The sequence below is a fragment of the Panthera uncia genome, chromosome D1 (assembly GCF_023721935.1).
Source record: "Panthera uncia isolate 11264 chromosome D1, Puncia_PCG_1.0, whole genome shotgun sequence".
NCBI classification, from domain to species: Eukaryota; Metazoa; Chordata; class Mammalia; order Carnivora; family Felidae; genus Panthera; species Panthera uncia.
In genome coordinates, this window is record NC_064808.1 from 49,093,134 (window position 1) to 49,112,632 (window position 19,499).

The 19,499-nt window shown below is 41.6% G+C and overlaps 1 protein-coding gene and 1 pseudogene across 1 annotated transcript in view; one reads left to right on the forward strand and one right to left on the reverse strand.

The window, feature by feature from the left end:
• SYT9 (synaptotagmin 9) overlaps positions 1-19,158 on the reverse strand; it is a 148,307-nt gene extending 129,149 nt beyond the window's left edge. The window contains exon 1 of the mRNA XM_049650843.1: positions 18,787-19,158. Within this exon, the coding sequence (XP_049506800.1) occupies positions 18,787-18,931 (145 nt within the window). The 5' untranslated portion in view covers positions 18,932-19,158. The remainder of the gene's footprint in view (positions 1-18,786) is intronic.
• Positions 11,226-11,732, forward strand: LOC125936635 (ubiquitin-like; annotated as a pseudogene).
• Positions 19,159-19,499: the final 341 nt, after the last annotated feature.

Here is a 19,499-nt window from a genome sequence, read left to right on the forward strand (position 1 = left end):
GGCATTTATGTGCTTAATTGAGGTGGTTTTTTTTTTTTTTTTTTTTTGTTTTTTGTTTTTGTTTTTGTTTTTTTTAATGTGCATAAAGTTCTTTTTTCTTGGGGCACCTGGGTGGCTCAGTCGGTTAAGCAAATGACTTTTGATTTCGGCTCAGGTCATGATCTCACTGTTTGTGGGTTCGAGGCCCACATCAGGCTCTGTGCTGAGATTGAGGAGCCTGCTTGGGATTCTCTCTCTATCCCCCTCTCTCTAACCCTCCCCGGCTTGCTCTCTCTCTCTCAAAAATAATTAATTAATTAATTAATTTAAAGATCTTTCTTCTTATTGGCTTCGTTAGATTTGATATCAGGCTCATAAAGTGAACTGGAATGCTTTCTATATCTTTTCTATGCTATGGAATAGTGTTTTTTTTTTTATTTTTTTAATGTTTATTCATTTTTGAGAGAGAGAGAAAGAAACAGAGCATGACTAGGAGAGGGGCAGAGAGAGAGGGAGACACAGAATCCTAAGCATGCTCCAGGCTCTGAGGTGAACCAACTGAGCCACCCAGGTGCCCCTATGCTATGGAATAGTTTTAACATTATGTGAATTGTTAATTCTTCCCAGAGGACAACTTGATAGTTTTGTATTGAATATTCAAAGTGCATAAGCTTAAATCTAGCAATTTCACTTCTGTAAAAAGAAGTAACAGTGACTCTTTCTGGACAATGAAAGTGGTAGTGACCTTTATCTAATTCTTGTGCTCATGTAAAATGTTTTGCAATGAGAATTTAAAACAAATTTGCAAAGACTATTATGGTTCCAACAAAGAAGAAGATGATGGATTACTTGACATTTTGATAGACTTGACCTATACAAATATGTGGGCCTATAAATTTGTGTGGCAAATATTCTTTGTCCACCATTCAGCGTCTTTTAAATATTTCTATACTTCCTCTGAGATGTTTTATAACTTCTACTCAATTTGTATTTCCACATCATTGGCATATATGGAATTTTCTTATGTTTTTTAATCTCTTCTATATCTGTCATTAAATCCTTTTTCTCATTCTTTTTACTCTGTATTTGTTTTCTCATTTTTTTTTCTTGGTCAGAACAACAAAATATTTACTTATGTAAATTTCAAAAAAAAAAGCATATCTCAGTTTTGTTTATTAATACCACTTTTGTTTGTGTGTTTGATTTTTCACTTTCTAATACATGAATGTTTTCTTTTGGTTTTACTAACGCTTTGCTCCTACATTTTGGGGGTTTTTAAGTTTAATGCTTGGTGTATTCATTTTCTATCACTCTATTTACTAGAATTAATGAAAGCTATGAATTATCATCTAAATATAGCTTTGACTGCACTCTATAGTTTTAATATATGTACTTTCATTTCCACAGTATTTTCAATGTCTAGAATTTTAGTTTCCATTTCTGATTTTTTAACTAAAGAGATCTCTAAAAAAGAGTTCAGTTTTCAGGAGTTTAGTTTCCTGGTGTTGTTGTTACCTGTTATTCACCCATTGATAGTTTTACTGCATTATGGTTAGTAAATGTGGCCTCTACAACTTTGATCTTTTGGAATGAATGTTCCCTTTTTATGGACTGATCAGTTCCCTTTATATGGTACTGAACCATTTTTTTTAAATGTTCCATGAACATTTTCTCTCTTTTGGTGACTAGAAAATCCATAGGTATTTATGAATCAAACTTTTAGCAATATTATTTCTGTCTACTTACTGTCTACTGATGTGTCATTATTGGTGAAGTATGATGGTCTCCAATCATAATTCTGATGTTTCTAACTTGGAAGTTTGAACAAACTTACCTGCATACACTTGAATACTACTTGATTCATTAAGTTAATGAGTGGTCTTCATTGTTTATAGCACTATTACCAACCTAAAATAAGTCTTATTTGATGACTTTTATGTCACATTCAGTATGCTTATTATACAGGAATGTTAGTTTAATTAGCATGAGGCCTTAGAAAAAAGAGCAGATAAATATAAAATCCACAGATATTTTGCACATGTTATTTTAAAACATTAAATGAAACCATTTCCTGAGCATTTAAAAAATCAGGTAGTGTACATCCAACTCGATCCTCCTCTGACATTTCCCCATGTTCTAAGCTGCATTATTAAGGCCACTATTTAACACCCACTTCTCCCTCCATTCCCTGAATCAAATCTGATGACTGTCCTTTAGTGCTGTGACTGCAAGCCCTAAAACATCTTTTTATTATAAAGGAATTTGCTATAGGGCCCTTGTTTTGTGAATCTGTCCAATTTAACTTCCCAGTTCCCACATACTGAGGCACTGGGAAGACAGCTATGATTGAGTCATTGACATATAATACAATATAAAAATTAAAAGATCAAAAAAACCAATGTAATGGAAAAAAAAGCTGTGATTTAAATCTTTATCGGCCTGCAGAGTGGATCCTCTCAAACTGAACCTCTGGGGATTAGATTTCCCCCCAGAAAAGCTTACAGTAATCCACCCATAAATGGTCTCTAAAGCAGTGTGGAGTTACAATCAATGGATGCTTCTCCCAACAGCATGTGGAAGGAAAAAAGAAACACTTTGGGAGATTTTGTAGCTCTTGCTGTATACTCTCTGAAATAAATTCCATAACATGATGAGTTTTAGCTCCCTCCAAAATTAAAGTAATAGACACAAAGCACTTTAAAAGCCCCAGGAGAAGGATGACCTATAAATTTGGTATATTACAGTGACATTAAATCTAAAGTAGCAGTCATGGTGGAACAGATTAAAGAATAGCAAACAACAGTTTTCTCATTCCTTCTGAAATAATTTGGGAAGCATTCAGAGCTGGCCCAGCTATGCCATCAGTGGACTTCCATATTATTTGAAAAAATCACAATTGAAAATATGTTGCACCTGAGATTTTCAGTGTCAAGTGTTAAAAGTGGTTCGAATGTGGTCCCCCATTTATACCTCTTTCTTTATTTCCAGAGTTTTTCCTCATAGGAAGTGAACATATCGGCAAGAACAAGTGGTAGAGTATAGGAATCAAGCAATCGTGTCTTCTCTAAGCTCACGGCCTAGTTAGAGTTTCTTACAGAGCTTATTTACAGTATGGTTATCCTAAATTAAAAATAAATGACAATCATATTACATGTCTAACAAAAAAGAAGACCATGATTTTAGTTCGTGCCAGGGTGCTACAGTCACGTTCTACAGCAAAATTTTCTGCAGAATTTATTATTAGTTGTGCCAACAGCAGCTGTACTAATAATTTGAGATAACTCCCACTGTGGTTTAAAAAAAAAAGAATCAATGATAGATAGTGAGAGCATTTTCATGCTTGGATTTCCTTGCCTAATATATTATAACAGTTTTATACAGATGGTTAAAGCATTTATTTTGACAATGGGGCTGTAAAAAGTAATTTCAATCCATAAAGGCCATAAATGCATGTCATTTGCAACCCTGGATGCACACCAGACTCATGCATAGAGACACTTTAGGCATCACCCCTGAAGATTCTGATTTAGTCAGTCAGGGAACAGGGCAGTATGTCTTCAAAAGTTCCCCAGTTGAGGGGCACCTGGGTGGCTCAGTTGGTTAAGCGGCCAACTTTGGGTCAGGTCATGATCTCACTGCTCATGGGTTCTGCGCTGACAGCTCAGAGCCTGGAGCCTGCTTCAGATTCTGGGTCTCCCTCTCTCTTTGCCCCTCCCCACTCTCTCTTTCTCAAAAATAAACAACAACAAAAAAAATAAGTTTCCCAATTGATTCTGATGCATAGCTGGAACTGAGAATCATTTTCCCAAACCCTTCAAGTTGGAAGGGACCTTAGTGTTCAACCATCTCTCACCCTTCCTGATTTCTAGTAACTTCTTCCCAATGGTCCACCAGTCAACAGACCTGGATGTCTGCATCAGATTTCCATACATCCTCAAACTTAACACATTTAACATTAATCTTTTTTTTTTTTTGCATAAACCGTACTCAACTTCTTGTAGTAAACAATAAGTTACATGACCATCCTTCCAGGCACTTATGCCAAAAATTGGAAAATTAGGATCCCTCTACTCCATATCAGTATACGGATTATTTTTACCTCTTAGATATGTTTTATATCAATCCCCTCTTCTCCAACTCCATTGCCTTAAAACATTCCTTTAACTCTTTTGCCTAAATACTAATAGTCTAATACTACTTCTGGTGTTCTGCAAAATCCCCCAGCTTTGAATCTCATATTGCCTGACTGCACCACTACCCTACACATACCCATCCCTGTCACAGACATCTATATTCCACAGTCCATTTCCCCACTTCCTCCCATTCCTGGCTTGGTGTCACTCTCTCCAATACTACTTTTGTCTTAACGTGTGGTTAATTCAATATTTCCCAAACCACGGTCTTTGTCTTCTTGCCCCTGTCTCCGTCTATAACTTGTCCTTCACCCTACCTTAGGGCCTCATTCCACAGTCACATCGCAGAGCTGGTTAATAACAACAACTGCAGTCCCTCCTCTTCACTATGCTCCCAATAATCATCCCACACAATCCTCTAAGCCTCCAATCTCTTTCCTGCCCCTGCATGACTACTCTCCCCTCCTTACTCAGATGAGATTCCAGAGTCAATTGCCCCAGTTCCTCCATTCTTTATACCCTCAACTCTTTTGCCACTCTCTCATTGTCATATATCAGCATGACCTTGCTTAAACGTAACTCCTGTTTCTTCATGCCTGCACAAACACAGGTGCACGTGGTGGGGAAAACATTCATGCTTAAGGTGGTGGGTATCACATCAAATTCATGGTCATGAACTTCAAGTGGGCCCATAACATCACCTGGCAAGTACATTGTACTTCCCTGATCCATTTACTCTCCCATCTTCTGGACTATCATTTATACCTCTCCAGTTTTCAAACCTCCATAACCTCCCACCCCATCCTCACTCTCAGCTGATAACTTTGCTACCTCCTTTTTCACTAAGAATGGGAGAGCAATCAGAAGACAAACTTCTATATGATCTCCAAACCATATCTGCCCACCTGGACTCCTGACTCGCTGACAATGAATGAACTATTGAAAAACCCACCTACTCAAGCACAGCACTCAGGTAATACAATCCCCTAAATCATTTTATCTCTTTTTTTTAAATTGAAGTATAATTTGCATACACTGTTATATTAGTTTCAGGTGTACAATATGATTCAACAATTCTCTGTGTTACTCAGTGTTCATCATGGTAAGTGTACTCTTGATCCTCCTTATCTATTTCATCCATCCCCCTACCCATCTCCCCTTTGGTAACCACCAGTTTGTTCTCTATATTTAACACTATGTTTTTTTTTTTTGTTTCTTTTTTCTTTGTTAATTTATGTTTTTTTCCCGTCAAATTCCACATATGAATGAAATCACATGGTATTTGTCTTTCTCTGACTGACTTATTTCCCTTGGCATTATACCCTCTAGATCCATGTTGCAAATGGTAAGATTTGCATCCATGCAATGCAACTGCATACCATCTCCAATGGTAAGATTTGCATCTAGATCTATGTTGCATCTATGTTGCAAATGGTAAGATTTTTATGGCTGAGTAATATTTCTGTGTGTGTGTGTGTGTGTGTGTGTGTGTGTGTGTATGCCTTCTTTATGCATTCATCCATGAATGGATACTTGGGTTGCTTCCATATCTTGGCTATTATAAATAATGCTGCAATAAACATAAGGGTGCATATATCTTTTTGAACTAAGTTGTTTTGTTTTCTTTGAGTAAATACCAAGCATTGGAATTATCAGATCACATAATAATTCTGATTTTAATTTTTTGAGGAACCTCCATACTGTTTTCCAGAGTGGCTGCACCAGCTTGCACTCCTACCAGCAGTGTATGAAGGTTCCTTTCTCTCCACATTCTCACCAACACTTGTTGTTTCTTACCTTATTGATTTTATCTATTCTGACAGGTGGTGTAAGGTGATATCTCATTGTGCTTTTGATTTGCATTTCCCTTATGATGAGTGATATTGAGTAACTTTCCATGTGTCTGTTTGCCATCTGTATGTCTTCTTAGGAAAAATAGCTATTCAGGCCCTCTGTGCTCATTTTAATCAGATTATGGTGGATTTTTTCAGTTTTGTTTTTGTTTGATATTTTGGTGTTGAGTTGCATAAGTTCTTCAGCTACTTTGGATATATCAAAATATCAATCGGTATCAATATCAGATATATCAAATGCAAATATATTCTCCCATTTAGTAGGTTCCATTTTTGTTTTGTTGATGGTTTCCTTTACTGTGCAAAAGCCTTTTATTTTGTTAGAGTCCTAACAGGTTATTTTTGCTTTTGTTTCCTCTGCTTGAGGACACATCCTCTGCATCCTTTTTAACTTCTCTCTAGCAAATGAATTTGTAATCACTTTCTCCTTTATTTAAAAACCATCTATTGACTTATTTTCTCCTTCCTTTTCTTTCACTATAAAACTCAAAAATGTAGGGTATGTTCTCCAACTTTTCTTCATGAACTTCACTTGCCCACAACTCCTTCAGAATCCCTCAGTTCAAGGTCATCAATGAAGCTCCACATTGCTAAATGCAACCAGTGCTTGGTTCTCATCTTGATCTATCAGCTGCATTTCACTTAAAAGATCACTCCCTCCTTCCAGGAATACTTTCTGTACTTCCAGGCCACCATACTCCTGATTTTTCTCCCACAGTACTTGCTGTTCCTTCTCAGTCTCTTTTGTCGGTTCCTGCTCATCTTACTAACCTCTAACTAGTAGTTTGACTTCTTCTTTTTAATCTTCACTCCTTCCTTGGTAAGTTCATCTAATGTCTTAGCTTTACATATAATCTCTATGCTGATGGCTCCTAGATGTATATCTGCAGGCTAGACTTCATCCTTGAGCACCTAGTAAAGATATCCCAATAGCCGCTCAAGGATACTGTTCCAGTGGCTCAGTTGGTTAAGCATCTGACTCTTGATTTCGGCTCAGGTCATGATCTCACAGTTCATGGGATGGAGCCCCGAGTTAGGTTCTCTCTCTCTCTCTCTCTCTCTCTCTCCCTCCTCCTGCCCCTATCTCACTCATGCTCACGCACGTGCTTTCTCTCAAAATAAATGAATAAACTTAAAAAAAAAAAAAGAATGCTGCTCCAACAATTCTCCTGTTTTGTCCTACATCATGTATTTTTGCTCTCCACTAGATCATTCCCATCACATTAATTTAGAACAAAAAACAAAAACCCCTTGATCTTACTTCCCTCACCAACTACTACTTTTGCCAGTCAATTCCTCTTAAGTCTACACCAATCAGGCTCTTATTCCCTCCTCTTCACCAAAACTGCTTATCAACTTCATTTCTAATGACCCCTACACTACTAACTGCAGTGGTCAGTCTACTTAACCTAATGGTAGCCCTGAAATGACTTTTATGCCCTCCTCTTTGATATACCTTTTCCTTGGCTTTTCATTTTGGCTTTCAGGTCAATACTCTTGGATTTTCTGGTCCCTCTTTATTAGTCTTCTTTGGCTGGTTCCTCGACTTCTCTCCATCCTCCTAGTGTTGGATGGATACCTCCAGAACTAGTGGTCCTCTTCTCTCCTGTCTTCCTAGATCATCTCAGCCAGAGTCATTTAAAATATCATCTCTATACCTACAATTCTTATATTTATATCTCCAGTCAGGCCATCTTTTTCCAACTCCAGGCTTATATATCCAACTTACTAATCTGTAGCCCCACTTGACTCACCAATAAGCATTTCCAACTTTACACATTCAAAACTGAGCCCTTAATCATTCCCCTCAAACTTACTTCCCCTACAACTCTATTCCCTTGCTCAGGCCAAAATCTTGGGAGTCATTTGAATTCCTCTCTGTCTTTCATACCCTACATCCATCCATTGGTAACTCCTATCAGCTCTACCTTCAAGCCACCTGGAATCTGACTATTTCTCACCACCTCCACTGCCATCACTCTGGTCCAAGCCACCATTATCTCTCACATAAATTATGATAGCAGTCAAATAACTGTTTTCCCTGACTCTACCCTCACTCTTCTACAGTCTTATCAGACTAATCCTTTCTATTCCTAAGTCAGATATTACACTGCTCTGCTTTAAAACTTTTCAATGACTTCCCATTTTACTCTGAGTAAAAGTCGTATTCATTACAATGGCTAATAGGGCCTTGTGATCACCCTGCCATCACTTTCCAGCCTATGTCTTTCTCTCTTGCCCTGGGCTAATACCTAGCATGTGCCTGATTCAGAACCTTTAAACCTGCCTGGAATGCTCTTCCCCTGACGTGTGCATGCCTTACTCCCATCACCTCCTTCTAACCTTTGCTCACATATCAGCTTCTCAGTGATGCCATTTTGGTCCCCATACCTATTCTCTTTCCATGTTTTATTTTTCTCCTTAGCACTTATTACCATCTAACATACTATGTAATTAGTTAACTTATTTATGTATTATAATTTTCCTCTCAGGAACACGTAAGTGCCATGAGGGAAAGCTTTTTATTTTGTTTGGTTCCCTACTATATACACAATACTGTATCTACATATCTAGCTATATACCATACCTAGAACAGAGCCTTGCACATAGGGGATGCTCAGTAATCATTTGATGAGTAAGTAAATGGCATTTCCAATCATGATCTCTCCAATCAACCTCCATCCTGTCTCCAGAGTGATATAATTAGAAGATAAATCTGCTCACCTTAATTTTCAGCTTAAAACCCTTCAGCAGGTCTGCAGTATTATAGGTGATGCAAACTGAAATGTCTTCAGTAGTCAGGCATATCCTATAAACGTAATGAGTAAAGTTTATGTGTGTGGGGAGGGGGTAAGGGAGGATAAAAAAAGTGCAAAGTGTATGACCCACCTAAGGGCGTTCAATTCAATTATTTTAAAATATATATTTTTTAATGTTTATTCATTTTTGAGAGACAAAGAGACAGAGAGTGAGAGGGGGAGGAGGAGAGAGAGAGGGAGACACAGAATCTGAAGCAGGCTCCAGGCTCCAAGCTGTCAGCACGGAGCCAGACGCGAGCTGGAACCTACGAGTCGTGAGATCATGACCTGAGCCAAAGTTGGATGCTTAACCGACTGAGCTACCCAGGTGCCCCCAATTCAATTATTTTAACAAATTGTGCCCACTACCTGGCAGCTCCTGTATTCAGAATAAATAACCATCTCCACAGCATGGCTTGGTGGGCACTAAGCAGGTCTGCCATGCTTACTCCCTCGTGGGCCCTATAATATCAGAGAAAACAGACTGTGTATATCCACATACTGTGTGGTTGCAATGTAACTGAACACGTTGCTTTTTCATTATTAAATAACCAGGCAAGGAAGCAAGATGTCACTGTTGGCATACTCTGAAATGATATCTAGAGCCAGATGTTTGAACCAGATGACTAAATTTGTTAAAGGCAGTTTGTACAATTATGTGAGGTAATTATACCTGGGTTTCAGGGTGACATGATTGGGTATCTAAAACAAGGGATCTATCATTCAGTGACTCCAATCTGTCAAGACCTTACCTTTGACAAAAAAAGCAGCATCACCACCAACTTGAGCTTATTTCCCATGAGCAACCAAAGAGACTAGAGATGGGCACTCACAGAACCTTGCCATCCTGAAATCTCCCAGAGTACTTTGCTGAGAATGAGTCCTCTAGACCCATCACAGTAAATTATACTTGTTTTAAGATTTCCTCATCAGAGTGTTCTAGCCCAAGTCCTCAGTGGGACTTTGACAATGGCATACGATCTGACCAGTGTTTACTAGAACAGACTCCTCCCTCAACAGTCCCAACACATACTCTACTTACTATTATTACCAAAGATCCATTTCCTCCTGATGTAGGACCTTTATAAATTCCTAGAATGTCCTTCCCACCCACACATTCCAGGCAAAGTGCTCCACCCAAGAATTAACCTCTCTAGGAATCCTCTGCAGATCCACTCAAGCCAGCTAATTACTTCTCTCCTCTTTTCTTTGCACTGTTTCCCATATATATCTCCCTTCCTGTCTTCATTTTATTAATTGCAATTATTGTTTTATCTCAAAGCCATAGGGGCAGTAACCATGTCTAATGTATCTTTGAATTACTGATGCCTAACCGAGTACCTGGCAATTACGAGGCACTCCAATGTTTTCTTAATTTAACTTAATTATAATTAAAAAAGAGTGTTCTGGTCAGTGTAGCTAGAGTAAAGTTTTCATAATTGCTGGAAGGGGAAGACGAGTTGGAAAGAGGGAGAGAAAACATACAGAAAAAGAGATCCAAGTTGCATCACAATTTTTTTCATATTTCACATAAATAAAGGCAGTACTTTGCATTGTAAAGAATGTTACAGTTTGTCGATTTTTTTCTTTACCATTATGGGCAGAAAGTGAGACACTCTAAATTCTCAACATTGTTCAATTAAACCTTACCTCCTTCCCCCAAAAAAGAATATTACAGTGAATCCCAATTTGTTGATGCACCCTTCAAATTTCAAAAATCGGTCTAGTATAATGATTAACTGTAGTCAGACAAGGAGAGCTCATTCACTGAACAGTGAACTAATCCTTCTGTGAGCTGATCTGACAGAATATTTATATTCTAACTAATGCAAGTTAGTAGGAAAAACATTAAGATTCTCAAAAAATAAACTGCCACATGATAGAGATCAAACACAGAAAATTCACATAAGAAACAAAAGTAGGTTTAAAACATTGAAAATATTCAATTGCACCAACACCAACAAAAAAATATAAATGAAACGACAACTGGGCAGCCACTTAAAACCTGTTAAATTAGCAGGTTTTTCTTCACATTATTACCATCTAATGCTAGTGGGTTTGCTATGTAGCAGGGATAGTTGGCATAGATCTTGTGAAAATAATGGAAAACCTTACTAAAATGGAGTCAGGAGGTTTGGGAAGGGGAGCTCCCATGCCCTACCACTGCAGATCCAACAGGAAGAGATGGACTTGATCTTGCACATGGATGCTACTTTACTATCCCACCTGGGGAAGACATGCTTTCTTATCCCCACCCCACTCAACAGCTCAGCCAATGAGAAGCCACCAGTTTACTCCAATGGACTTTTAGTTTATGACAGCTTTCCCAATTTATCCCTTTTCTCCCTAAAAAGGTGTACATTTGTTCTCCAGATTTCCCATGGTTTTGCCACAGGTTGTTTGTCCCATGTGGCAATTCTTTCCTGAATAAGCCCATCTTTTGCTGGTAAAATAACTGGAAGATTTTATTTTTAAGGTGGAAAATTTACAGGAAAACAATCTGAACTCACTGTTGATAATTTATCATTAAGAAATATTCCACTTCTTCCTCTTTAAGGACATAGCCAAGCCGGTCAGTGGCCGCAGTCTTGTGGCAGATGTAGACATGCAGACCTTTGCGAAGACCCTGACAGGCATGACCATCATCCTAGAGGTTGAACCCAATGGCGGCACTGGGAATGTTGAAGTCAAAATCCAAGACGAGGAGGGCATCCCACCTGACCAGCAGCATCTGGTTTTTGTGGGCAAACAGCTGGAGAATGCCACACTCTCTCAAACTACAATATTCAGAAAGAGTCCACCCCATACTTACTGCATCGCCTGCGGGATGGCATCACTGAGACTTCCCTCCACCAGCTGGCCCAGGAATACAACTGTAAGAGTTGTATCTGCAAGAATCAGATACTGTACTGGACTGCCATAAGAAGTGCAGCCACCCCCACAGCCTGCACCCCAAGAAGAAGGTCTAATGAGGCCCCTCCACCAGCTCTCCTTTTGCTGTCAGGGTGTCCTCCTGCCAAAGCCCCAGGGCCCTGGGGCCTCAACATAGTTTCCTTTGCATTGACTAGAGCAGTAAAAGGGAGAAGAAAATCTCCCAAAAGGGAGTAGGATATTATAGATACAAAATAGTATTTATAGTAATGAAAAATTAGAAGCTAGAAATGGCCAAAAAGCATGGTCAAGTGGAAAAGATTTACCTATTCTTCGGAATATATATAGTCATCATTAAAATTGCACAATAATGACTGTTCAACATGGAAAAATATAATAGTAATAATGGTTACTATATTGAACATTTATTATTTGCCAGGTACTATGGTAAGTATTTCACACGTGTTGTGAGATAAATACTATAATAGGGTTTCCAGAGTTAGCAAATAAAAATATAAGGGGTACAGTTCAATTTGAATTTCAGATAAATGACAGGTATAGTATAAGTCTATCCCATGCAATACTACCCATTGTTTATCTGAAATTCAAATTGAACTGGGCATCCTATATTTTATCCGAACACTGGTAATCCATTTTACTGATGAGGAAACTAAGACACAGAGATCCACCTAGGGACATACGAGCAGTGATAAAATGCTAAGCATACAGAAAAAGTAGAATGGAAACTTCTGTCTATGAGTGATTAGAAATGGGTAAAACACATGCATGCCCATGGATCACAGCTGAGAAGAAGCATGAACAGATAAATACCAGGACCACCAAAATCTAGCACTTAGTCTGGGCACGGTGCTCCCATAAAGCCTTCCACGCCCGTTTTAATAGATGAATAAAGTGAAGAGTTAAATATTTTGCTCAAAGTCATAAAGCTAGTAAGAGCAAGATCAGATTCTGACTCTAAAGCTCTTTCTTTATCCCACTTTGTCATCTTGATTTCCTGGCTGAGTTTTTTCCCCCCTTCAGGTGCAGTTCCATCAATATTGATATAAAAGTTTTTGTGTGATAAAATACACGCACAAGGACACATGAATATTTCAAGGAGATCTGCAAAACCTAGTCATTAAGGGTTTGCTTTGGTTTAAAGTCATTCCTAGAACTAACTCCAACAAAACACTGAAAAGAAAAGGTTGTGATGCACATTATGGCTTAAATTGTGATTTCATTTAGAAAGTAAAAAAGCACCCTCCATATTAATCCATTTAAAAGTGAGATTGCTCTCCCACTTATGCCTCTCTCTAAGCTCCTCCCCTTTCTCTCTACACTTTAGCAAGTAAACTTGTCTGGTCCTTCAAGTAACTCAGTCAAGAGGGATTACAAATTTTTTTAGGCCAAGCATACAAGAAAGCACATGTGCACACACAAACACAAACGTGCCAATATGCTTTCACCATGAAAGAAAAGTCTATGCTCTATACAGAACAGGGCATTTTAGGTGATTTCCCTTAGGTGTCAGCTTAATTTCTCCTTGAGACGTTAGCCCACATCAAAAAGTTTGTGCTTTTGATTGTTTATTCTGAAAGAGGCAGCTGGCCACAGGACAGCCTGTGATGCCTTTACCACAGTTTGCTTTTGTTTTTCCCTCTTGATAATTACCTCATGACTAAACCACTCACTGGTCCATGTAGAAGAATCCCACAGAGATGAAAACACACTTGTTTAAATAAAATATTTATGAAGAAGCCCTCAAATGTCACTGAAGCAAATGCAAATTATCTTCACATATTGTGCAACCAATATGCCACTCATTCCTTAGAAGACTATTTCCTGATTGCAATTATCATTAATTTTTAAAAATTAATCCCATTGTGCATCATCATCCTAATGTCTATTCATAAAAATCTAGTGCTCTAAAGTTAACTCTCTTTTGACTATCTGTGAAATTTTTAATAAGACTAATATTTAATCTTGCTCATTATTTTGAAGTTTTCCCTTAGAAACTATATTTAATCATTATCTTATATGTACATCTTCTAATAAATTTTTTCATTCTAATTCAGTACCAGTTGACATTAGTGAGGGTTCCACATTCTGGCTTTTTAATGAAATACTGCTCGGACACGATTTTCTTCGTTTGTTCTTCTTTCCACCCCCAACCCCCCAAGTTGGGTGAACATAATGGATCTCATTAGATTTTCACAGAAACCTCAAAATAAAAATTGGGGGCAATATTATCAAAGGAAAATAAAGAATCAGTCGATGTGTACGGCAACCGTTAACAACACCCCTGACTTTCCATACCATCTTTCCTAATTTTTCAGGAAAGAAATACGAGCTGAGCTGAGCTGAGCAGATTAGGTGGTTTAATCCTTTGCTTGATGGTCTCAACAGTTGTCCTCCACTTGGAATCAACACTTTAGAATCAACAGAACTTAAAAAATATGCTGATAACAGGCCCCACCACCAGAAACTCAGATTTAATTTGTCTAGAGTAAAGCTCAGTCATTGGTAACTCTTTGTTTGTTTTATTTGTTTGCTCCTGAAATGTTGCTAATGTGCAGCCAAGGTTGAAAACCATTTGTTTAGAAAGAGCTTTTCCTGAGAAGGTCAATGTCCACTTGAAAAGAGAAGTCACTAATGATGAGCCATAAGGCTCTTCTTCACACCCTGACCACAAAATGAAGAAAAATCTCTAGAAACACAAAGCTGGAATGTCAACATAAAACCTAAAAATTAAGCTGAATCTTTACAACTGCGTAGAATTTAACCTACAGTTAGAGACTAAATCCTTTATAGAAGAACGCAATAGACAAAGGAGGTCTGAAGGGGGCTCTTATGAAAAAAGACCTAGGAAATTTTCATTGACAATAACTCTCAGATTCTTAGTACATGTAATGTGTTTATCTAAGAAGCTACTTTGACTTAGACTCAACCCTTTCCAAATGGAACCCATGGCCTTGCTGCTAGTTTAGCTCTGAGCTTCAGTTTATTCATAAATACCAATCTCTTTTAGCCATGCTTCTCAAATTTGAATGTGCCTATAAATCATCTGAAGATCCTGTTAATACACAGATTCATGTGCAGTGGGTCTGGGTGGGGCCTGAGAGTCTGTGTTTCTCATAAGCTCCCAGATGATGCTGATGCTGCTGGTCCACAGATGAACACTTGGCGCAGCAAGGTCTTAGAAGACGTCATGAGGATTAAATGAAATGACCTACATAAAGAGTTTGGCATGGACACGGTTGGCACCCTAGAGAAGAAAAGGCTTATAAGGAAAATAATACAACGTGGTTAAAACCTAGAAATTACATGACACAATCCTCCCTTCTTTTCCAGATGTGGAAACAGTGGGTTAAGAAAAGCTAACATCTCTACCTCCTTACAGCCAAAGGAAAAAACCAATAGTTTTTAACTGGGGGAAAAAAAAGTGCAACCAAGGTCCATGAGTGAAAGTTAAACAGAACTCTTCATTCCATACCAGGAAAAAATCTTCTAACAATAAATGCTGTCCTACAATCAATCGGCCCACTTGAGGAGAGAGTGTGAAGTCTCCAGTTACAAAATGTGAGCATAGACCAGTTGATGTTAAAGAACACATTCATGTTTCAGGCGACTGTTGAACTGAGAGACATCACACACTTAATATTTTTAAAAAAATATTTTTTAGTAACACAGAAACCTCATTTCCTTCTTCCCTCCACCCCTTGAAGTAAATGGAGGTAACCTAGGCCAAAAAGCCTTGGAGTCTTCTTTGACTCCACTTCTCCCACCCCACACATCCATCCCACCCACAAATTCTAGCACAGCTACCTTCAAATGTGCCCACAACCCAGTTACTTGTCACCATCTCCATTATGACAATGCTGGCCAACCCACTTCCCACTCTGCCTGCATCACGACAACAGCCTCCTATCAAGTTTCTGTCTCTCCCCTTGTTCTTCAACAGCATTTTCTCAGCAAAGAGCCCCAGTGCTGCCACTTCTCTGCTCAATCCCTCCCTTCTCGTTGAGAGTAAAATCCAAAGTTCTTCTGCTGGTTGACAAGACCCTACGTGATCTTTCCCCTCCAGCCCTCAACCATGTTTCTCATCATTCTCAATTTTTTTCTCTCTCCAGCCACCCTTAAACTCACTGTTCTTTGAATCACATCAAGGATGCCCTTATCTCAGGACCTTTGTACTTGCTCTTCCCTCTGTCATGAAGGCTACACTCTGGGATTTGCAAGTTTATGTCCCACATCCCCAATATATGAAACAACATAAAGACACTTAACAGAAGGATTCTAACTGCTCTCTATGGAGAAAAAAAAGTGCTCACACTCAGCTTAAAGATCAGCACTTTACTTTCATAGTTCATACAGATGAAAGCCTGGGTGAGGCATTCCAGATCCAAATGTGACTCAGCTTTACTTTTTAACACTGCACTTTCATCAAATCCTCTCTTAACGCCAAGTCAGGGGAGACTATGTACTGTACTCCCACATCAGAGCACCCCAGCTACCTGGGCAGGGAATAACCCTTCTGGATGGCCACTGATCTGTGACCCACGCATAGTTCACCTCTGAAAAAAATGAACAAATATCCCAGATGCAGTGTCCCTCTGCATACTTCCCCACAGGGAATGATGTCTGTGTTCTTCTTCTAAAACCAAAGTTCCTCGGTGGAGCTTGAGAAAATCTAACTACCACCAAGTAGGCATGGATAGACAATGGACAGAGAAAGCTGGCAAATGCCATTCAGTTGAGTCCCTTTGCAGAAAAGGAAGTCATTCATTTACAGAGAGGACTTTGTCGGGGACCCGTGTCCCAGGACCAGTGTGTATGCTTATTTTGGTTCACACTAGACAATTGCCAGGGCACCATGTGCAGTGTTGTGCAATGCAGCTACTCAAGCCACTCAGCTCTTAGAGCTCGAAATGAAAGCCACTCTTGGTTCAGACAATCAAACAGCTTCAGAGGGATAGAGATAAATGCATCTAATATAAGAATTAATGTGGGCAAGGAGAGGAAGGAGGGAAGTGAAGAGAGATCTGGCCTGAGCTGAAGTGCCCTGGGAAAGAGGGTGCACTCTGGATGTGGGCTTTAGCCTCCGTCCCTCTCACCCCATGCTCACAGTGCCCCACTCCTGCCTCAGGAGCAGGCTACTTCCAGCCTGAACCAAAGATCCAGAGCGGCATGGGCTACCTAGAAACCACCATGCCCTAGTTAGGAAAGCACCATAGCGCTTTTAGGAACTCAAGGACTAGCAGGGCATACTCTTAACTGTGGCTTCTTCTCAGCCAAGTTATCAGACTTGTTTCTTGCAAGGAGTTTTTTTCTGTGACTCTTCCTCAAGGGCAACCCAGTGCAGGGGCCAAGCAAAGCCCAAGAACATGGAATCCAGCTTATATATTAAAAGAAGCAGAGGCATAAAATCAGCCAAAAAGATGTGGAGTGTTAAACATGGACTCAGCAAGAGGCCTCACTCATCTTCTCTTATAAAGAAAGCCAAAGGAGACTACTTATGTGGGATAACAATGGGAATTTGTGGCACAGTCACAGGCAAGGAAGTGGGACATTTCAACACTAACACTTGCTCTGGGTGAAGCATGCTAAATAATTTTCTTGTTCCCGTGGCTCAAGGAGAGAACTTTCCCCACTTAGGACATCATCCAGGGCTCCCAGTTCACGAAACAAGGAGCTCTCACTGGTATCTGTGGTCTGTGCAGCACATCACAGCCAGCAGGAAGCCACACAAAGGCTGGGCATTGAACCTCCAGGGAAATTGTTTGGGATCAACAGTATTTCTTGACTTAATTCTGCAGTGTGAAGTAACACATTAGTGATCATCTGATAAACTTAATTAATGTAACCACAGGCAACAGGGAACAATAATCTTTCTTTTTCAATAGAAAAATAGACTTTGAGTAGGGAAAATCTGATATAAACTTTTGGCAGATGATTTGTTTTCACCCCACCGACCCATTTTGAATATACTATAAAGGAAATGCTATGTAAGTCAGACTCGCTGTGTATCTCTTTATAAATCAAATAATTATCCTTTGTACAAGTAGATTTTTATATAATGGATTGGCTTAAAATGAGGTAAATTTGTACTGGATAATTTGCACAGCAATAGCTCCTTTCCAATATTTATACACAGGAACATCAAGGGGAAAGGCCATTTTCTCATCCCATCTTTAACGCATACTTTTTTTTTTTTTTTTTTTGTATTTAGGTTGAGAGAATATTCGAGAAAATGATTTCTCCAGGTAAGAAGAATCTCAAGTAAACATTTGGACTGTGTCTTCCAGTAAACAGCAGTGGATGAAATGTGGGAGACCCAGGGCCCTTAGGAAAAGCAAATGGCTCCACTAAAACTCCTTTCTCTAACCTTAATTGGTCAAATGCCAAAATAAACGAACTTTCCAAAGTTAGGAGCTGTGCAACTTCCACTAGGGATAAGTGCAGGTGCCCCAGCCATGACCAGCAAGCCCACCACCGACCCGTTTGTGCCCGGCGGCGGCAGCTGGTAGCTCCGGGAGCCCAGGCCCAGGCCGCCTCCACGCCAAACGACCCGCCGAGAACGGGTTCAGGCCGGGCTGCCCAGGACCCGGAGCTCCCCGTAGCCGGCCCCGAGCCAGATCCCGCCCCGCCCTTCCCACCCCAGACCGGGGAAGGGAAATGGGCGCTCAAGAGAGAGAGTGGGAAGTGCCCAGTGGGATTCAGCCTCAGCCGGGGCCGTCCCCAACTCCCAACTTCCCAGAGTTTCCTCCGGCCTCGTCCCCCTTCCCACCGCGGAGAAGCGGCCGCGGCCTCCCCTCGGCCGGAGCGCAGAGCCCGGGAAGTGGAGCGCGGAGCCGGGAGCTCGGGAGCCGCCCCCCGGAGCGAGGGCGACCGGAGCGCAGGTGGCGGGCGTGGTCCCTCCAGCCCTGCCCCAGTCCCCCCGGACCCGGCCTCCGCGCAGCAGCTCCTGCCCGTGTCCCCGCCCGGGTCCAGCATCAGGCCACGGCGAGCCGCTTCCTGATCCCCTCCTCTAGGTCGGCGGCCACCCCCCACATTCCCCCAGTCCGCGTCGCTCATCTGCCTCAGGCCCCGGTGCGGCCCCAACTCCCAGCACAGGGCCCTCCGGTCGCGCCCAGCAGCGGCGGCTGCACTCACCTGGGTCGCGAAGCCGGGGTCTGGCGCGGTCCCGCAGGTGGTAGATGAAATCCTGGCAGCTGTCGTGCTCCAGGGCCCCACGGGCACAGAGCTCGGCTAGCAGCTGCAGCGCCTGGTGACAGAGCGCGTCCCTGGCCCCGGGCATCGCCCCCCCGCATCCTCGGACCGAGCCGGGCAGGCGGGCGCGGGAGACAACCCTCCGCCTGCCAGCTCAGAGCCGCCGCCTCCGGGCCGTCCGCGCTCTCCGTCAGGGAGCCGCCAAGAAACGGCCCGAGCCCCAGCCCCAGCTGGCCCGGCCTCCCACCGGTTGCATGCAGCTCTTCGGCTGCCGGTCGGTCGGGCTTTCTCTCTCTCCCGCCCGTCCGCTCCGTCCCTCCCTCCCCCGGCACGGAGGGGAGGTGGCGCCGCACAGCCCCGCGCGCCTCTCTCCCGGCGCCCCGCCCGCCACTCGCGGCCGCCGGGGGGCGGGGCCCGGTCAGTGGCGCGCGCCGCGGGCTGGGATCCCGGTGGGCCCGGCTCGGGCGCCAGCGTTGGACGGAGGGCGCTCGCCCGCTCCTAGAGGAGCGCGGGACTCGCCTCCGGACCCGGCGCTCAGAGCGGCTGCGCCCAGGCTTGGGGAGTGTGATCGGGGGCGCGCTGTGGGCATTCTCGCCATCCCACCCCTCCGTCCTCTTGCAAACCAACACTCTCTCCCACCGCCCCTCGCCCGGTGC